This window comes from Rattus norvegicus, chromosome 1 (genome assembly GCF_021556685.1).
Source record: "Rattus norvegicus strain SHRSP/BbbUtx chromosome 1, alternate assembly SHRSP_T2T, whole genome shotgun sequence".
NCBI lineage: Eukaryota > Metazoa > Chordata > Mammalia > Rodentia > Muridae > Rattus > Rattus norvegicus.
The window spans coordinates 97,956,203-97,977,210 of record NC_141534.1 but is presented as its reverse complement, the minus strand read 5'-3'; the positions used below and the strand labels follow the sequence as shown (position 1 = coordinate 97,977,210).

The 21,008-nt window shown below is 48.3% G+C and overlaps 1 protein-coding gene and 1 non-coding gene across 2 annotated transcripts in view; both read left to right on the top strand.

The window, feature by feature from the left end:
- The first annotated feature begins 9,867 nt into the window (after positions 1 to 9,867).
- The window catches only part of Wtip (WT1 interacting protein), a 33,696-nt gene continuing 22,555 nt past the window's right edge, over positions 9,868 to 21,008 (top strand). Inside the window, 2 exon segments of the mRNA NM_001400841.1 lie at positions 9,868 to 10,639; positions 18,343 to 18,444. Of these exon segments, the coding sequence (NP_001387770.1) occupies positions 10,072 to 10,639; positions 18,343 to 18,444 (670 nt within the window). The 5' untranslated portion in view covers positions 9,868 to 10,071.
- Positions 15,933 to 16,059, top strand: Snora11 (small nucleolar RNA, H/ACA box 11). Its single transcript, XR_015656117.1, has one exon. It is a non-coding gene; the product is annotated as a small nucleolar RNA SNORA11 (small nucleolar RNA).

Genomic DNA, 21,008 nt, shown 5'->3' with positions numbered 1-21,008 from the left:
AGGGTCATATATAGCTTTATGATAGAGTCTGAAATCAGCATGAGCCTCCCGAGACCATCTCTAAAAACCCAACCAACAGATACTCCACAGGTTCCAGCACACATGGCATTCACATGGCACATACACGTGAATAAAGTGCTAAAAATGAATATAAACTGGGCATGGTGGTGAATGCCTTTAATCTCAGAACTCAGGCAGTGAGTTCGAAGCCAGCCTGGTCTACATCCCAGGACACATCCTGTCTCAAAATTCCAAAATCAAATCAGAATCCTGGGGCTATCTGGGGTGTAGCCAGTGCTGTCGAAGTGTGGGAGAGGCCATGGGTTTGATAACCTCAACACTTTACCACAAAAAAGTACAGATTTAAAACTGGACTAGCGGGGTTGGGGTTTTAGCTCAGCGGTAGAGCGCTTGCCTAGCGAGCGCAAGGCCCTGGGTTCGGTCCCCAGCTCCGAAAAAAAAAAAAAAACTGGACTAGCAGTGTGGCTCTGGGTGAAGGTGATGGCCAGAAGCCTGACAAGGTCAGGTCAATCCCAGGACTTACACGTTTGAGAATGAGCTTCTCTACTTTGTCCTCTGACCTCCACACATGATCTTTGCCAGTTCCTGTAACTTGAATTTTGGAGATGACTGTCCCTGCATGGGCTCCTTTGCAGTGTGCATATCCCAGATGGACCACAGTCTTATTCCCTCTTCTGCCCTCTGGGTCTCACTCCTGAGACCAGACTTCACTCCATGCCATACGGTACACAGAATTATCAATCATGCTTTTAAAAACACCGAGGGGCCTTCAGAGACGGCTCAGTGGCGAAAGGGCCAGAGTTTGGAATCCCCAGAACTCATCTAAGTACCATGTAGGCATTGCTGCCGGCTTGTAATTTCATCCTAGGAAGGGTGGCTGTCACGGTAAGTGGTGTGGAGCTAGAAAGATGGCTCAGCAGTTAAGGGTTGAACTGCTCTCAGGTACAAACTCACACTCAGACATGTATGCATAATTGAAAGTCAGACATGGGTGGTTGGAGAGATGGCTCAGGGGTTAAAAGCACTGGCTGCTCTTCCAGAGACCCCGAGTTCACTTCCCAGCAACCACATGGTGGCTCACAACCATCTGTAATGAGATCTGGTGTGTCTGAAGACAGCTACAGTGTACTCATAAATAAATAAATCTTTAAAAAAAAAAAAAAAAAAGACATGGGCTAGGGAGATGGTTCAGCATTGATGGCTCTTTTGGAGGACCTGAGCTTGGTTTCCAGCACCCCATGGCCCCCATCTCATTCCAGAGGATCCAACACATCTGTGATCTGCTGGTACCAGGGTAGCTGGAGTTAAAGCAGGTAAGAGCCACTCAACATGGCCGCTGGGCTTATGCTCTTCAGCAATCAATGAGCCGTCTCTACAACCCTCTCCAGGGCTTTGTTTTTTTTTTTTTTTTTTTTTTTTTTGTTGTTGTTTTGTTTTGTTTTTGGTCAATTGTTTAAAGACTTTAAGGTTTGTCATCTCTGGAAACAAAAGTAATAATTATAAAATAATATGAATTTAGATTTTAGGATTAATGCATAGGAATGCTTGCTAGCTTTGCCTTAGTCTCCCAAGAACTGGGATTGCAGAGCTGTGTCTGGTGACACTTAGGATCTTACCATAGATCCTGACCTTTTGGGTATGATGGCCTATGCCTTTAATCTCAGCCTTTTGGCCGTTTGATTTGGTTTTGGATTTTTGAGGCAGGATCTGTCCTGAAACCACCATGTCGACCAGGCTGGCTTTGAACTCACTGCACCTGATTTCTGAGATTAAAGGCACAGGTCACCATGCCCAGTATATAGATTCATTTTTAGTATCTTTAGTCAAACGTATGTGCATGTGAGAGTGAATGCCATGTATACTGGAACCTGTGTCATCAAACAAGGTAGCTGGAGTTACAGCAGGTAAGGGCCACCCAACATGGCTGCTGGGCTTATGCTCTTCAGCAATCAGTGAGCCGTCTCTCCAACCCTCTCCAGGCTTTGATTTTTTGTTGTTGTTTTGTTTTGTTTTGTTTTGTTTTGTTTTTGGTCAATTGTTTAAAGACTTTAAGGTTTGTCATCTCTGGAAACATTATTTCGACCCAAAGGGTGTTGGAAAAGAATATCCCCAGTGGGGATGGTGGCACAAGCCTTCAGTCCCAGCACTTGAGAAGTAGGAGCAGACTGATCCCTGAGTTCCAGAACATCCAGAGCTACACAGAGAAATTCTTTCTTGGGGGGAAAAAGAATACTCCCTATGTTATGTCACCCCAAAAGACACATGAGCAAATCAGAAGTAATTTTAGCAAAGTAATTGGCTTTTCCAAAAGAGTTCCCAGAGACCTAACCTAGTCGGGCAAGCATTCAGCCGGAAGTTTATGTAGTTCTTATCTGACTGCAGGGTAGTGATCTTGTTTTACCTCCTCAGTGGGGACTAGCTCTCACGCTCAAACCTGGTGGCTGTCCACACTAATTCCTATGGGTGCAAATATGGGTAAGTAGAGTCCACCCCAGGAACATCTGGGTCGGGGTTGTGGGGAGGTGAACAGACAAAAATTGCACAGAATGGGAGAGGTGTTTGGAACACTGGCCTTTGGCAAGCCTTTTTTTTTTTTTTAAAGATGTTTTTAGCCAGGCATAGGCACACACCTATAATCTCAGCACCAAAGAAGCACAGGCAGGTGGATCTCTGTGAGTTCCAGAACAGGCTGGTCCAAATAGTGAGATCCAGGACGCATAGAGCTGTATTGTAGAGATCCTCTCTTATAAAAGAACAAAGATTTATTTTATGTGTATGGATGTGTTGCTGGCATGTATGTGTGTGTGTACTATGTGCGTGCCTCAAAGGCCAGAAGATGTCACTTCTCACAGTTGTTAGCTGGCATGTGCTGGGAATGGAGCCTGGATCCTCAAGAATAGTCAGTGTGGTTAACTGTTGAGTCATCTCTCCGGCACCTTCCATCCATCTGTCCGTCCATCTGTCTATCCACCTATCCATCTGTCTGTCCATCTATCCATCCATCTCTATCTATCTATCTATCTATCTATCTATCTATCTATCTATCTATCTATCTGCCTGCCTGCCTGCCTGCCTGCCTGCCTGCCTGCCTGCCTGCCTGCCTGCCTGCCTGCCTGCCTATCTATCTATCTATCTATCTATCTATCTATCTATCTATCTATCATCTATCTATCTATCTATCTATCTATCTATCTATCTACCTACCTGTCTGTCTGTCTGTCTGTCTGTCTATCATCTATCTATCTATCTATCTATCTATCTATCTATCTATCTATCTATCTATCTATCTACCTGTCTATCTGTCTGTCTGTCTGTCTGTCTGCCTGCCTGCCTGCCTATCTATCTATCTATCTATCTATCTATCTATCTATCTATCTATCTATCTACCTGTCTATCTATCATCTATCTATCTATCTATCTATCTATCTATCTATCTATCTACCTGTCTATCTATCTATCTATCTATCTATCTATCTACCTGTCTATCTATCATCTATCTATCTATCTATCTATCTATCTATCTATCTATCTATCTATCTATGTTTTCTGAGACAAGGTTTCTTTGTGTACCACTGGCTGTCCTAGAACTAGCTCTGTAGACCAGGCTGGCCTTGAACTCACAGAGACTCACCTACTCTGTCTCTCAAGTGATAGGGTTAAAAGTGTTCACTACCAGGCCTGGTCTTTTCATGTGTTTTTAAAGACAGCCTTTCACTTCATAGTTGAGGATAGCATTAACTTGCTAGTGAGCAGGGAAGACAGTTCTGTGGGTAAGGTGCTTGCTGTGCCTGGTCTGGGTCTCTGGAACCCACATGAATCTGGACACAGTAACAAATCTGTAATCCGTCTCAACCAGGCACTGCTGGCACTGTCGTATAATCCCAGCACTTGGGAGGCAGAGGCAGGTGGATCTCTCTGAGTTAAAGACCAGTCTGGTCTACAGAGTGAGTTACAGGACAGCTGAAGCTACATAGAGAACCCTGTCTCAAAATGAAAACTTGAGTATTTTTTAAATCAAGAGAAGAGAGAGAAACTGTCTTGTACAAGGTGGTGGGTAAGAACTAACAGCCGAAGTTGTCCTATGTCCTTCGTACACATGCACATGTGCCATGACATGTGCACAGTCAAACATACACAGATGGAGAGAATTTTTTCTTTTTAACAAAGTTCTTGTGCGCGCGTGCGTGTGCGTGTGTGTGTGTGTGTGTGTGTGTGTGTGTGTGTGTGTGTGTAGTTTCTGTACATAAGGGTGCCTGAAGGAAGCCTCAGGCATTGTTTTCAATGGAGCCTGGGTTACAGGCAATTGTCAGCCATGGCTGCTGGGAACCTATCTGGTATCCTCTGCAAGAGGAGAATGCATTCTTTAGCCAATATCTTCCCCAGCCTCAAAGACATTTATATTACGTTAAAAGGGTTTCGTTTTGTATGTGACTGGAGAGATGGCTCAGTGCTTAAGAGCACTGGCTAAGAGCACTGACGTGCTGGATGCTCTGAGAGAGGACCTGGGTTTAGTTCCCTGCACCCATGGAGTGGCTCAGGACCTTTTCTAACTCCAGTTCTAGGGGATCTGGCACCTTCTGACCTGCACTGCTCCCAGGCACACATGTGGTATACATATGTACGTGCAGATGAACTCTCACACATATAAAAAAAAACTAAAAATAATGTGTGTATATATGCGTGTGTGTGTGTGTGTGTGTGTGTGTGTGTGTGTGTGTGTGTGTACATGCACATGCCAAGCATTTGTGTGGAGGTCAGAGGATAAGCAACCTCTTCGCATTTTAAAGCAGAATTCCAGAGGGCCAGAATTCTCCATTTGGCTGTTTTTAGGGAGGATATATTTAGAGAAGTATTTTTATAGATACTTTTATACTGGGAATCTGCTTCTTGAATTCTACACATAGAAGGAACATTTTCCTCCTGTATTCAATTCAACAGGACAAGTCTTAGCCCAAAGCTTATTTGGGACATTTAACTGCCGTCACTAAAGGAAACAAATTTGAGCTGAACTTGGTAGTACACGACGGCTTTAATCCTACACCAGAACGGTGGATCATCCACTCAGTCATTGTTGGCTACATAGAAACTTTGAGGCCAGCCTGGGTTGAAAAGAAAGACGGAGGGAGGGAGGGGGAGAAGGAGAGAGGGAAAAAGAAAACCAACTAAGCTGGATTGTAGGGCTGCAGTTCTGTTTAATTATATTCCGAACATAATTTCTGCTTGATAAAGTAACTTTTTAAGAAGTGTTGCTCTGGGGGTTGGGGATTTAGCTCAGCAGTAGAGCTCTTGCCTAGGAAGCGCAAGGCCCTGGGTTCGGTCCCCAGCTCCGGGGGGGAAAAAAAGAACCAAAAAAAAAAAAAAAGTGTTGCTCTGGCTGGGGCCCTGGACTGATAAAAAGGAGCAAACGAGAGAATGAACTGAATGCCAGCATTCATCTCTCTCTGCATCCTGACTGTCGATGCATGTATAATATGGCCATGTCCTCCTACTCTACCACTGAGCTTCTCTACCATGGTGTACCTCTAAAGCCTTCTCTTCTTTAGGCTGCCTTTGCATGCATTTCATCACAGCAATGAGACGAGCCACTAATACAGCCAACCACACCAACAGTAACATTTAAAGAGCTGAACGTTGGGCTGGAGAGATGGCTCAGTGGTTAAGAGCACCGACTGCTCTTCCAGAGGTCCTGAGTTCAAATCCCAGCGATCACATGGTGGCTCACAACCATCTGTAATGGAATTCAATGCTAAAATCCCTTTAAAAATGTTGAGAGTTGTGGTGCATGTCTTTAACCCCAGCACTGGGGAGACAGAGGCAGGCGGATCTCTGTGAGTTCAAGGCTGGCCTGGTCCCAGACAGCCAGGCTGTACAGAGAAACCCTGTCACAAACAAAAAGCCCACCCTTTTATTTTATGTGTATGGGTGTTTAGCCTGTATGTGTGACGGTTCATCATGTGCCTGACTGGGTCCCACAAGGTCACAAGAAGCAGTCACTTGTCCTGGAACTGGAGTTACAGACAGTTGTGAGCTGCAGTATAGGAACCGGGAACCTAACTTGGGTCCTTCAGACAGTACTTTTAAAACTGCTGAGCCAGCTCTCCAACCCCCCAAAATAACTTCTGTTCTTACGAAGTCACATGAAAAGGAGAAGACGCAAATTAGTAGAAAGTATTTGTAAGCTTGGTACACTGGTATTCAAAACATGTAACAAACTCTTATAACTCAGTGAAATAAAGTGATTACTAAAGGTGTGAGACACCAGGACCCACTTGGCTTCTGTAAATAAGGTGTATACACACACACACACACACACACACACATACACACACACACACACACATACACACACACACACACACAAGTTCATTTGTGGCACTGAGGGTTCCAACTAGGCTTTCACATCTATCTATCCATCTACCTATCATCTATCTATCTACTTATCATCTCTATCCTTACCATTTATTACTTATCTATCATCTATATCTACCTAATCTATATCTACCACCCACCCATCCACCCATCCATCCATCTACCCATCCATCCATCTATCCATCCACCCATCCATCCATCCACCCATCCATCCACCCATCCATTCATCCATCCATCCATCCATTCATCCATCCACCTATCCATCCATCCATCCATCCATCCATCCATCCATCCATCCATCCATCCATCTATCTATCTATCTATCTATCTATCTATCTATCTATCTATCTATCTATCTATCTATCTATCTATCTATCTATCTGGTGTGACCAGAGGATGACTACAACTTTCAGATGAGGGGGTTCTCCTATCTTATGAGTCCCAGGGATTGAACTCCAGTAACCAGACTTGGTGGCAAGTACCTTTGCCCTGAACCCTCTCCCTGACCCCAGCTCCTTTTATGATTTTTTTTTCTTTTGAGCTAGAGTCTCACTACACTGATCAGACTGACTTGGAATTTGCTCTGGAGCTGAGGCAAGCCTTGATCGTGTGTTCCTTTTGCCTCAGTCTTCCAGCCGGCCTCTGTTTCTCCAGTGCTAGGATGCGAAGCATGCAGGTTCATCTGTAAACAAAGGATGCCATTCCATAGAAGTTGTTTATTCTATTATCCCATATTTGGGCCTTTTAGGTTGCTTTACTTTTAGGTTTTCTTATTTCTACAGTAATGGATTTTAGTTGACCCTGGACACTAATGTATTATTTAAATTTTGAAGGTTCTAACTGGGAAAGTTGGACTGAAACATTTACTTAATAACTAGGGGTGGGGCGGAGGGTTGGGGGGCTTCTTGCTATGCAGCCTGGGCTGATTTCAAAAGTGATCCTCCTGCCTCGGCCTCCAGATTACAGCCATGCACAATCATAACCTAGAATAGATGTTTTAAAAGAAATTACTGCTTATAATTTTGTAGTAGTTCAGTAATGTGTGTACGCATGTACATATGTGGATGTGCTTGTACCACAGTGTGTGTGTGGAAGTCTGAGAAGAACTTATGCAGTCAATTGGTGTGTGAGTCCAGGGAATGTAATGTAGGTGGTCAGGTATATCAACGAGCCCTTCACCAGCCCTGTTCTGTGTCTGTGTGGCGGCCGTTGGAAGACAACTTTCAGGAACTGGTTCTTTCCCTTTGCTGTGGGTTCTGAGGACTGAACTAGGTAAGGTATTAGGCATATACAAGAGGTGGTTTTTACCTTCCGGAGGCTTTTCACTGCCCCCCAACATTTTCACTTTTAAATGGCTGATAAACGTGATCAATGAAATGTGATCACTTGTCAGACGGTTTCTCCTTTCTCATCAGACAGGTGGGTAGACCATGAGGTGGCTCTCCTGGGCATTTGCTCCTCAAATATTTGCTTCCACACCTTGTGTGGGTAAGGCAAGGCTGGAATTCCTTAGATCCTAGGAGGTAGGTGTGTGTGTGTGTGTGTGTGTGTGTGTGTGTGTGTGTGTGTGTGTGTGTGTGTGTTGGGGGCAGGGATAGGCCAGACACTTTGTTTCCCTTCCAGAGGCTCTTTGCACAGTGGAGGCCAGGCTTCTGCATAGGTCAGTCTGCAACCAACTAGCTCCCTTCCCTTGGTACTAGGGTATTTTACCGTCACCCTCTGAGAAAAGGGTGCCTGGAATCAAGGGAACTTTCACTTAAAACTGTTTCTTGGATCATTGGACACAACACATAAGGTTTGGTTTTCTTTTCTTTCTTTTTACTTTTATCAGATTTTTAAATTTTACATTTCAAATGTTATTTCCTTTCCTGGTTTCCTGTCCATAAACCCCCTATCCCATCCTCTTTCCCCCTTCTTCTATGAGGGTGTTCCCCCTGCCCAACCACCCACCCCTCCCCAGCTCCCCACCCTGACATTCTCCTTGGTTTTCTTTCCCATAAGAGCTCTTGCAGGGTAAGACAGATTTTTTTGTTTGTTTTGTTTTTGTTTGTGGATTTGGTGACAGGGCCCCACCTGTGTGGCCATATCACAATACTGCCCAGATGTTTAGAAGCATCCTTTCGGCATGCCCTAAATCCGAGGCGGGTACTGTGGAAGACGAGCCCTTGCATTTCAAGGGGACTCTTACCATTGTCACACTAGCCTTGGCCAGACCTTTCAGGTGCCAAGGAAATGCGGTATGCAGTGACAAAGCTCCTATTTTTTAGTGCTGTTCACAGTCAAAGTCTCTAAGGCCAACGAATTGTCATTGGCTGCAGGTTGCTGGGCTCTGTCCAATAGCCATGAATGAGAAGGACTATGCTGTATGTCCCCTTTAGTTCAATCTATATACTGAAAAACTCTAGAACTAACTAAAGAAAAGCAACACTAGAGAATCCTGGCCTGTCAACCAGTTTCCAGACTTGAGCTCAGACCCAGAAGCCCTTGAAGGAAAGCCAGGTCCCCTGGAGTAAGAGGGATGTTACAATATAAGAGTCTTACTGTTAGCCATTCTGCATCCTTCTACCAGGGTAACTGTATCCTGAGAAAAGGAAGCAACAGGATTTTCCAAGGCCTAGTGGAAACTGGTTCTACATTGGCAATAATTCTGAGATTCTCTTCACATGGGGTGGGGGAGGGGAACCTAAGATTCATTATGGTTCTCCAGTTAAAGTAGGGACTTATGGATGTCAGGTGATAAACGGGCTTTTGTTTTTAGATTTTTTTTTATTTGTATGAGTTTTTTGCCTGAATGTGCATGTATGCACCCCGTTCATGCCTAGTAGTGGATGGAAGAGGTGGAACTCCGTTAGAACTGAAGTTAAGGAGAGTTGCGAACCATCTTGTCTGTGCCGAGAACTGAATTGGGTCCCCTGCAAGAGCAACAAATGCTCCTAACTACTCTGAGCCTAAGAGAATTTTGGTGGAAGTCACACTCACAATGGGTCCTGGAACTTGACCCATATTTCTTTTCTAAGTCCTAGAATGTGTAATTGGGACGGTTATACCTAGAAGTTGCTAGAATCCTTAAATTGATTGGTGTTCCCGTTTTTTTTTTTTTTTTTTTTTTTTTGAAACTGCCAGAATTCCCACGTTGGTGTCACATCCATGTGGCACAAAGCAGTCAGCATCAGGCTGTGCTCTTTTAGCAGAGAGCCTGGTAGGAATGAGGAGGATGTGGGCTTAGAGCTCGGCCTGGGGGGGAATCTGGAATGTGCCCTGAGGCCCCGGGGTGGACCAGAGCCTGGGCCACCGCTGGCCCGCCCGCGTCCCTGCGCAGTCTGCACACCCCTCGGTCCGGCCGTCGCCGCCCCCCCCACATTCCACAGGCCGCTGCGCAGTCTCCTTCCTCACATTCCTGACGGGGCAAAGGAGTCCCTCCGCTCCCCCCCGCCCCCCGCGCCCGGCCTCCGAGCGGAGGGGGCGCGGCCCGGAGTTGCGCGCGCATTCCTTCGCCGCGCGTCTCCGTCCCTCCCCGCCACGGCCCCGCGCGAGCGCGCGGCCCACGCCGAGCGACCGCTACCCCGCCCCGCGCTCAGGGGTCCCGGGGCGGGCTGCGGGCAGGCGGACGATGCGGCGGCGCTGCCGGAGCGGCGGCGGCGGCGGGAGGCGGAGGTGACGCGCCGCGGCGGGCCGACGGCCATGCAGCGCTCGCGGACAGCCGCGGACGACGCGGCTCTGCTCCTGGCCGGGCTGGGCCTGCGCGAGTCGGAGCCGACCGCCGGCTCCCCAGGGCGCGTGCGGCGCGGGCCGCGGGCAGCGGACGAGACGGCGCCAGTGTCTGGCCGCAGAGGCAAGGGCGGCGGCGGCCCGGAGGCCGCGCCCGACGTCCCGAGCCGCCCCGAGCGAGGCCCGCGCGCCAGCCTGGCGGGCTCGGACGGCGGCAGCGCGCGCTCCAGCGGCATCAGCCTGGGCTACGACCAGCGCCACGGCCCCGGCCCCGGGCCGCCGTCGGGGGGCAGCGCGCGCTCCAGCGTGTCCAGCCTGGGCTCCCGCGGCTCAGCCGGCGCCTGTGCAGACCTGCTGCCGCCCGGCGTCGGCCCCACGCCCGCTCGCTCCCCGGAGCCTGCCCAGTTCCCCTTCCCATTGCGGTCGCTGCCGCTGCCCCCGGGCCGGGAGGGCGGCCCGAGTGCGGCCGAGCGGCGGCTGGAGGCGCTCACGCGGGAACTGGAGCGCGCGCTCGAGGCGCGCACGGCGCGAGACTACTTTGGTGAGCGTGCGCGGGCCGGGGTCCGGGTCGGGGGTGGGGGTGGGGTCCGGGGTGCGCGAGGCTCTGGTAGGGGCCGTTCTTCCGCTAGGGATTCAGAGATGCCGGGCGCTTCCTTACTTGAAGTTGGAGACTCAGACAAAATCAGGCTGATTGACAGCCTAAGCTATTTTCTAGTATTAGAGACAAGGTTTCACTATGTAGTTTTGGCTGGCCTGGAACTCACAGTTATCTTCCTGCCCCTGTCTCTCGAGTGCTGGGTTTAGAAACTTATGAACTCTACAAAAGATTTAATTAGGTGTGTGTGAAAGTACCCTGGGAAGTCAGACGGCGTCAGATCCCTTGAAACTGGAGTAGCCGTCGGTTGTGAGCAGAAGTGGGTATTGGGAACTGAATTTAAGTCTTCTGCAAGAGCACCAAGTTCTTACTGATAACCCATTCTTCAGCCCCTGTTGCTGGGCATTCTTCTTCATCCTTAGCATTGCTCCTACTCACCCTACTAACGTTTGATGAAGAGCAGAACGAAAGTGACCCTCCCCTTCTAACTGTGAGGCATGGATAGGGACAGAAAGGTGCGGTTCCCTGGGTACCCCCAGAAACTGTGTGACTGAGGCTTCAGTGCTAGTAGTGGCTGCAAGTGGGACTGTGTAAGGCCACAGGACCAAGCCAGGCATTCCAAGCTTCTCTGGGCTAGGCTATACACGGGATATTTCCGACAGGAATTCTGAGCTAGGCATGTAGCTCTGCCATAGAGCACTTGCCTATCACTGCCCTAGGTTTGTTTCCCAGCAAGGCAAAACAAATTAACGAAACCACCGACCAACCTTAAGCTGGTTACATATATAGAAAAAAAATAACTAAGAAAAATACGCATCCAGACTTTACCGTTTAGCTACCATGGTTGGTACAGACCTGTAATCCCTGCACTGGGGGATTCAGGAACGGTAGTAGAGTTTAAAGCATGTCTGCATGTAGTTCTGAACCACTCAAGACCACATAGCCAGACTGTGTTTCAAAATGTGGCAATAGAAAGTGAAGGTTATACCATTAAATACCAAAGAAAGGGAATCTGACTCATAACAGCCCTGGTAAAGAAATCACACGCATTAGCAAGACCCCAAAGTCTCTGATGGCTTTCCTTGGCACAGCAGTTAGGTGAGTGTGGTAGAGGGAGTGAAGCTCCTGGCTTGGGGATGTGCGTGGTTAGCAAGTCTGAGACAGGCCTGACTGATTTTGGGCTGTCTCAAATTCAGTAGAGCTAGCAGCTCCAGGTTGCTTTGAAGTAGATCTTAGGGGAGTAGAGGCTGCACTTAGCAGGTCAGATGGGTGCATTCCAGAGTGGAGGAAGAGGGTGAGGGTTTGAGAAGGTGGTAGCCTGGGATGGCCAAGGGCATGCCTGTCTTTGGAATAGAGGTGCTTGATCCACGTGAGAAGTCAGGATGGAGAATCTGGCTTGGCTGAGGTGATGGCTGCTGTAAACGGCCTGGGAGTAGGAGGTGAGTGAGAAGCTGGACTTCTGTCAGGAGCCGAACTGGGACAGCTCAGCTGGGTACTCTCTGTGCTCTTGGTTGAGCATCTGATCATCTCCTGGACCGAGCACACCTAGAGGCTGAGCATTGGTCTGTGTTGGCCCCCGTGACCACTCTCAGGTCTGTGTATTACACTGTGATTTAATGGGGAAATAAAGGGACCAATAGCCAAAACAGGTGGAGGTGGGGGTCTGTTCTAAGAGCATCGAGGGCTCAGCTTTAGCCCTTTTAGCCACACAGGAGACTGAGCTGGCTGATTGTAGACGTTCCCTTCTCTGAGTAAAGTCTCGTCTAGCGCAGGCTGCTCCAGAGTGTGCTCTGTAGCCAAGGACAGCCTTTGTCTCCTGCCTTCACCCCAAGCACTGGGATTACAGCTGTGCACCACCACAGATAGACTGTGGGGTGGTGAGGATGGAACCTGGGGCTTCATGCGTGCAATGCAAGTACTCTGTCAACTGAACCGTATCTTCAGTCCCCCTTGTTTAGGTAGGGTCTTGCTCTGTCTACCAACCTGGCCTCCAAGTAACTATCTTCCTGCCTCAGTCTTCCTGAATGCTGGAATTACAGGTTTGAGCCACTATACTTACTCTAAATGCTAGCTTTCACCCCCTAAACCAAAAATAGACCTTTTTTCCTGGTTCTTAAAAAATGGGCAATATTGGTTAATCTGTATCTGATAACAATTTATCTTTTTGAGATACAGAAATGGCAGTTTCTAGTGTGGTAAACAGCTGTAATCCAAGCATTTGGAAAATCGAAGCAGAAGGGTTATGTATTTCAGGCCAGCCTGTGCTACAAAATGAGACCTGGACAGCAAAAAACAGAAATACGTTAATTTCTTTAAAAAATTAATTTAGGGGCTGGGGATTTAGCTCAGTGGTAGAGCGCTTACCTAGGAAGTGCAAGGCCCTGGGTTCGGTCCCCAGCTCCAAAAAAAAAAAGAACCAAAAAAAAAAAAAATAATTTAAAGGCCAGAGTCTTAGCCTAGGTTAGTCTTGAACTCTTCCTGCTTTAGCCTCCCAAGTGCTGGGATTATAGGCATATGCTATCCTATCCAGCTTGCCATTTAAAAAATTTCAAATCTTTTGACCTGAGTAAATACCTCTTACAGAAGGAAGTCTGACTTCTGTAAACCTCGTCTGGAGTGTGTTCCTCTGCCTGTGCCATCCCTAGCTCCCTCCTCCATAGGCTGTGTCAGCTGACCTCTTGCTACCCCAGTTCTGCTGTCTAAGGGAGGCCGACAGCCTCTGGCTCCGGAACCAGTCATCTGCTGCTAAGGCTCCTAGGCCTTTCTCTGTTTTTGCTTCTCTTAGCTTTTGGTTCCAGCCCCTGTTTGATTCTTCACAGGAAATGCCCCCCTCCACACACTCTGAATTGCTGGAGTGACCCCCAGTGTGTGTGTGTGTGTGTGTGTGTGTGTGTGTGTGTATTGGTGTATGTATTGGTGATGGCATGTATGTAGAGGTCAGAGACTAGCTGGAGTTGGTTTTTTTCATTTCTTTGGCCTCTTTTTGACCTCAGTGTGTTTGTAAGACTTTGTGTGTTGCCCTTAGCCTTATTCACTTTGCTTTTATGTTCCCTCAACAACCTTCTGGTCTCCTGACACCCATCCTGCCTCCCACTTCACTCAGAATGTTGAGGTCTGCAAGTGCAGTCTTTGTGGCTTGGCTTCCTGTTTCTCCTGCCATGCCTCAGTACATGGCCAGTCTGCCACCTGAGAGAGTACCGTTCTGCTCTCTCTGACCTCTACCACCAACCTAAGTTTTCCTCTTTCCATTGGCCCTTTTCTTTTGGTTATAAATCTGTAGAAGGATCTTTCACATGCACACACACACACACACACACACACACACACACACACACACACACACACACGGGGCGGGGGTGAGATGGCTCAGAGGCTAAAGAAGCCATTTGTTCCCAAGCCAGAGAGAACTGACTCCTGTAAGTTGTCTTCTGATCATGCATGTATCATGTGCACATGTACGCAAATTAGTGTTTTTTAAAAAGCATAAACATTTCTAAATCCATAGAGCATCAAGTCCCTCTGCCCTTTCATCTTACCTCCTTCCCATCTCAGTTCTTTGTGTGTTATTTTGTTTGTTCATTGTTTTTCAAGATGGGGTTTCTCTGTGTAGCCTTGGCTGACCTGGAACTCACTACATAAACCAGACTGGCCTTGAACTCAGGGAGTTCAACTCCCGAGTGTGCAACTTATTTCCTTTTAAAAAGATTTTTATTAATTTTATATATATGAATATTTTGCCTGCATGTATGTATGTGCACCATGTGTGTGCCTTGTGCCCACAGAGGTCAGAAGACCGTGTCAGGTCCCCCAGGATTGGACTTACACATGGTTATAAGCATCTATTTTGGTGTTGGGAGTCAAACCCCAGCCAGTCCTGTTCAAGAACAGCCAGTCAGCCAGTGCTCCTAAGCAGTGCTCCTAAGCAGTGCTCCTAATCAGTGCTCCTAACCAGTGCTCCTAATCAGTGCTCTTAACCAGTGTTCTCCAGAACCTCATTTTTCTATATTTTGAGACAGCATCTTGTTGTTGTCTAGCCTTAGCTGATCTAGAACTTAGTGAGTAGACCAGGCTGGCCTCAAAGTCATAGGGATCTGCCAGCCTCTGCCTCCCAAGTGGTGAACTACCATACCTGGCCTCCCCACCCCCGACTTACTCTAGTAAGAGAAGTCTGGCAGTGCATCAGGAGTGATTATTGGAGCCTTAATGGCATGCAAATTACACCCTGAATCAGGGCTGAAGGAAAGGAGTGGAGTCAAGATGAGGAAGAGACCAGGTGTGGTGGCGCCTAGCCTAACACGTTCTGCTTGGGAGACAGATTGAGAGTGCTTAAACCCAGGGTATGCAAGCCAGCTGGAGAAAAGCAGAGAGGACTGGAGAGATGACTCCTTGTGTTACGGCCGTTTCTACTAAGCCTGATCTGAGTTCACTTCTCCAGGACCCACTTTAAAGTAGAGTGTTAGAGTGCATGATGGTGGACGAAGCCCTGGCCTCAGAACAGCCGAGAGCTCACGGCTTTTTTTTTTTTTTGTGAAATGATCTTTACCAGCCCTGACTGACCTGGAACTCACAAGTTGGCCTGTCTCTGTCTCCTGAGTGCTGGGATTAAAGGCAATACCACTACACCTGGCTGAGAGCTCACATTATGATTTGAAAGCAGGAGGCAGAGAAAACACACTAGAAATGGCCTGAGTCTTTTGAAAACCTCAAGCCCCTCCCAGTGACCCATCTGCTCCAGCAAGGCCACACCTCCTGATCCTTCCCAAATACTTTCACTAATTGGGGGTCAAGTGTTCAAACACATAAGCTTATGGGCCATTCTTTTTTTTTTTATATATAGAATTTTTATTCATTTTATGTATGTGAGTACACTGCAGCTGTCTTCAGACACATCAGAAGAGGGCATCAGATCCCATTACAGATGGTTGTGAGCCACCATGTGGTTGCTGGGAATTGAACTCAGGACCTCTGGAAGACCAGTTGGTGTTCTTAACCACTGAGCCAATCTCTCCAGTTATGGGGCCATTCTTATGCAAACAACCAGAGATATTGGGTAACTGAAGACAGCAGCTTTTTGGGTCTCCTGGATACCTGGGTTAATAGTACACAAGGCTTGGAGCCAGGCCTCCTCCTGACACTGCTTCTTAGTCCTCTGTCCCCTCTCCGAATCTGGCCTGCTTAGTGGTCCCCAGTTCCATCCAGCATCCCTGGATCCCTACATAGCATAGAAAGTACTGTTCTTGGGGTGTGCTCAGAGCAGAGGGCCTGAAGAATGGCTTCTCTGTTTACAACACACCCAAGAAGAATCTGGGACCATTGAAATGTGGGGCACAAGCAGTTTCCTCTCTGTGTGTGGATCCCCTACATGTGTCAAAAAAAAAAAGTCCTGTTCTTTCAGCTCATGGTGTAAAGACCCCAGTGTAGAAATCACACACCTCCAGGTGTGTGGGTTGGGGAGGGCTCACACATGTCACACACACACTGCCACTAAGCTGAAACCCTAAGCCCCTATTTTATTATGAGTTTATAGACCAGATCATGCTATGCAGCTGTGCTTTTCTGGAACTTTCCATGGAGCCCAGACTGACCCTGAACATGAGATACTCCTACTTTGGCCTGAATTAGAGGCATGGTCTAGATTTTTTTCTTTGTTTTGTTTGAACTGAGCCCATGCTGGCCTCCAGCCCATTATATAGCTGTCCAGTCTCCTTCAGGCATGCGCCACCATGCCCAACTCTCATAGAATTACTTATTCTTTAAAGATTCTTTGTCAAGTTTTATTTATTTTTACTTTTATTGGTGTGTGAGTGTGTGTGGCTGCTTACCTGTATGTGCACTATGTGTATACAATGTCTGAGGAGGACAGAAGAGGACGTTTGATGTTCTGGAACTGGAGTTATAGTGGCTGGGAGAGGCCATGTGTGTACTGGGATGTGTTCTTAACCACCGAGCTATCTCCTCAGCCCTGCGATTTATTATATATAAGTACACTGGTCAGACACACCAGGGCATCAGATCTCATTACAGATGTTGTGAGCCACATGGGATTTGAACTCAGGACTTCTGGAAGAGCAGTCAGTGCTCTTAACCGCTGAGCCATCTCTCCAGCCCCGTGTTTTTTTTTTTTTTCCCGATTGATTTATTTTTATTTATTTATTTTTTTTTCTTTTTTTCGGAGCTGGGGACCGAACCCAGGGGCTTGCGTTTGCTAGGCAAGCGCTCTGCCACTGAGCTAAATCCCCAACCCCTGATTTATTTTTTATGTGTGAGTGTTCTGCCTGTATGTATGTAGGTATGTGCACCATTTGCATGCCTGGTGCTCCAGAGGTTAAAAGAGGGCATTGGACCCTCTGAACCAGAGTTATGGATAGGTGTGAACTAAGTGGGTGCTGGGAATTGAACCCAGGTCCTCTGCAAGAGCAGTCAGCAGTTTTAACCGCTGAGCCACCTCTCCAGCCCCTTGATTTATTATTGTGAGCCTACTTTTCTCCACAGCACTTGTTTCTAGCTGATACTGCCGTCATCCTCATTACTGTTTGTTGTTTTTCTGTTGTTGTTTGAGATAGTGTCTCCATATAGACCCTTGGCTAGCCTCCAACTTGCTGTGCAGCCCAGGCTGGCCTGGAACTTTGAGCTATCCTCTTGCCTAGGTCTCCTGATTACTGGGGTCACAGGTGTGCGTCGTCTGACATCGTGTGACTTGTGCTGTATGCCCCTTCCCTGGAATATTCTGTCCTTGGGGCTGGGGGTTTTTCTGCACTACAGTTTTGGCAGGCAGGCAGGCAGGCAGGCAGGCGGGCGGGCGGGCGGGCAGGCGGGCAGGCGGGCAGGCAGGCAGGCAGCATGTGTCGATGTCTGTGGAATGGCCTAGGGAATGCGCAGAGCTTGTACTGATGGGGAAAGGACACCGGCCAAGGGCAGGGATGCCTTTGAGTGTACCTGTGTGGTATGCACATTTATTCTGAAGAGTTCAGAGGCAGCAGGAAGGTTGTCTCTCAGTCGGAGGTAGAGGGGCATGGAGTGCCATTTCTAGTTCTCATGCTGATATCCTTCATAGCTGACGGCAGATGTCAGGCAGGCTGTGCTGTGCTTGGTAAGGCTCTTTGGGTGCTCAGGCAGCAGTAGCAGACGGAGCACTGTCTGTGTATGCTGCCTTCCAGTCACTGGGCAGCTCCCTGCTGGGACCACTTCAAGGAAGAAGTGACTGTGACTGTAGTGTGTGACAAGGAAGGTGTGCTGGCTGGTGCTGCCCTGCCGGTAATGGCAGCGCCATGGGGGCAGGGTCTTGTGCCTCAGTGAATTAGAAAGATGAATGTTTGCCCCAAAAAGCAGAGTTGAGCTGCCACCTCCAAGACCTAGTGGCCTGTCCCAGCAGCCAGGCACCATGTCCCGTCCCTACATTTCCTAACTTTTCAAAAGAGTGCCACCAGCCAGGTGCCTAAAACGTGAGCCTGTGGGGGACCTCGCACGCTTGACTTACAGTATCGTCCCTGTAGCTGGAGTGTTAGTTGTCAGGAACCTGGTGACACTGGCCTTGGGAGGTCAGCTTGGGAGGGTCAGGCAGGTGGACACCTGACCAGGAGGCGGCGGGCCACCCACCTGTGTAGTGCGTGGTACCAGCTGCTGCTCTCCTCTCCTCTCCTCCCTCACAGGCATTTGTATCAAGTGTGGGCTTGGCATCTACGGAGCGAGGCAGGCGTGCCAGGCGATGGGGAGCCTGTATCACACCGACTGCTTCATCTGCGACTCCTGCGGTAGGTAACACCCCACCCGTCCCTCTGCCTCTGTCCTTCCCTTGCACCCAAGTCTCAGCCAGAGGCTGAGCTCTGGGGCAGAAGGAGGCTGCCATGGTCACTCATTCTCCTGGTGCACATGGTTTGTGGCCCCTTGGTTTCTGGGCCTGCCTGGCCCATGTGAGAGGCCTGGGCATGAGGAAGAAGCCTTTGCTGGCTGTCAGAAAGGCTCCTCTCCAGTCCTTGGCCATGGTGCTTCTAGTCACACAGGGGAGGGATGGGGGCATGGGGTGAGGGAGCTTGAACCTGTCTGCCTATTAGGTTAATGTTTTTAAATGGCTTTTTAAAAGATTTTCTTGTTTTACTTTGTGTTCATGAGTGTGCACCATGTGTGCCTGTTGGATCCCCTGGAACTGGGGTTGTGAATGGGTGTGAACACCGAGTGAGTGTTCAAGGTGCAGCTGGGTTCTTGTAAGAGCAGCAAATGCTCTTAACTACTAAGCTGTCTTCAGCCTATGCATGGAATATTTTGATATATATATGTATATATGTATATATACAAACACATATATACACACATATGTATATATATCAAAATATATATGTGCATGCATGTATATATATTTATTTATTTATCACAGTATATATATCTTAGGGTTTCCATTGCTTCAGTGAAACACCATGACAAAAAGGCAAGGGGAAGAAATGGGTTTATTTGGGTCACACTTCCACATTGCTGTTTGTTCATCACTGAAGGAAGTCAGACAGGAACTCAAACAGGGCAGGAACCTGGAGGCAGGAGCTGATGCAGAGGCCATGTAGGAGTGCTGCTTACTGGCTTGCTCCTCAGGCTTCCTCAGCCTACCTTATGGAAGCTAGGACCACCAGCCCAGGGATGGCACCACCCATAATGGGTTGGGCCTTCCCCCAGTGTTCATTAATTGAGAAAATACCTTATAGCTGGATGTCGTGGAGGCATTTCCTTACCTGATGCTCCTTCCTCTCTGATGACTCTAGCTTGTGTCAAGGTGACACACAAAACCAGCTGGTACACAGTATAACAGATGCCTAGTATTGAGTTGAAGTAAAGCTGCTTTCGGGAGAGCGTGAAGACATCAAGACTGTTGCTGTAATACTAGCAGTCAGGAAGGGAGGCCTGGGTAGGAGCAGAGTTCAAGGCCAGCCCAGGAGATGTAGACCCTTTTTCAAAAAGAAACAGCAGACCCACCCTTCTGCTTTTAGGGTGCACTACCGTTGCTCCAGGGCTCAGTTTAGACTGGTCTGCTTACTTTACTGTGAGGTAAGAAGTCCTGGCAGGCCTCACATTCCATCGTCCTTTGGTCAAGTCAGTCATCCACACCTAGCTTATTCCCACTGCGTAAAGTGGTCTACAACAGAATCTGGTATACTAGGGTTAAATCTATTTTTTAAATTGCTTTTTTTAAAAAAAAAGATTTTCTTTAAAATAAAGGGGAGGCAAGAGGGATGGGGCAGGAGAAAGCTCGTCAATAAAGTATTTACTGCACAAAGGAGAGAACCTGAGCTTGAGCCCCAGCATCCATGTAAAAAGCTGTGGTAAATGAGATCCCAGGGCCAGGGAGGTGGACACAGAAGGTCTTGCTGGCCTGCTCATCTGCCATGGGTGAGCTCCAGTGTGAGGAAGAGGCTCTGTCTAAAGGATTCAGATGGGGAACAATCAGGGCAGACATCCAGTGCTAACCTCTGGCTTTTATGAGCACATGCACATGTACACATTTTTTTTTCAAAGATTTTTTAATTTAATTTTTATTAATCATTCCATTCATTTACATCTCAAATGATATCCTATTTCCTGGTTACCCCCTTCACCAACTGCCCATCTATGATAGCCCACTTCCCGGTTTCCCCTCCATCAACCCCCCCCATCCATCCCACGTCTGCCCTCTTGCCTCCCCTTTGCCTATATGAGAATGCCTCCCCACCCACACACACTCTCCCGCCCCACCGCTCCAGCATCAGGCATCAAGCCTCCCCGGGACCCAGGGCATCCATTCCCCTTGCTGTCAGGCAAGGCCATCCTCTGCTCCATATGTACCTGGATCCCTCCAGGTACACTCCTTGGGTGGTGGTCTAGACTCTGGGAGAACTGGGTGGTCAGGCCAGCCTATGTTGTTCTTCCAATGGGGTTGCAGTCCCCCTCTGCTCTTCCAGTCCTTCCGCCAGCTCCCCCACCAGGTTCCCTGAGCTCAGTCTGATGGTTGGCTCCAAGCATCCACATCTGCATTGGTCAGTTGCTGGCTGGACTTCCTCAGGAACCGCCACACTAGGTTCCTGTCAGCAAGCGCCTCTTGACCACTACAATAGTGTTGGGTTTGGTGTCTGCAGACAAGATGGATCCCCAGGTGGGGCAGTCCCTGGTTAGCCCTTCCTTCAGTCTCTGTTCCATTTTTTGTCCCTGTTCTTCCTTTCGACAGGAACATATCTGGGTTAAAAACCTATGAGATGGGTGGTGGCCACGCCTATCTATTGGAGGTGGTCTCCACAGGTTCTGTCTCTCCCTTCTCTGCGTATTACAGCCAACGTCAATCCCGTTGGGTCCAGGGAGC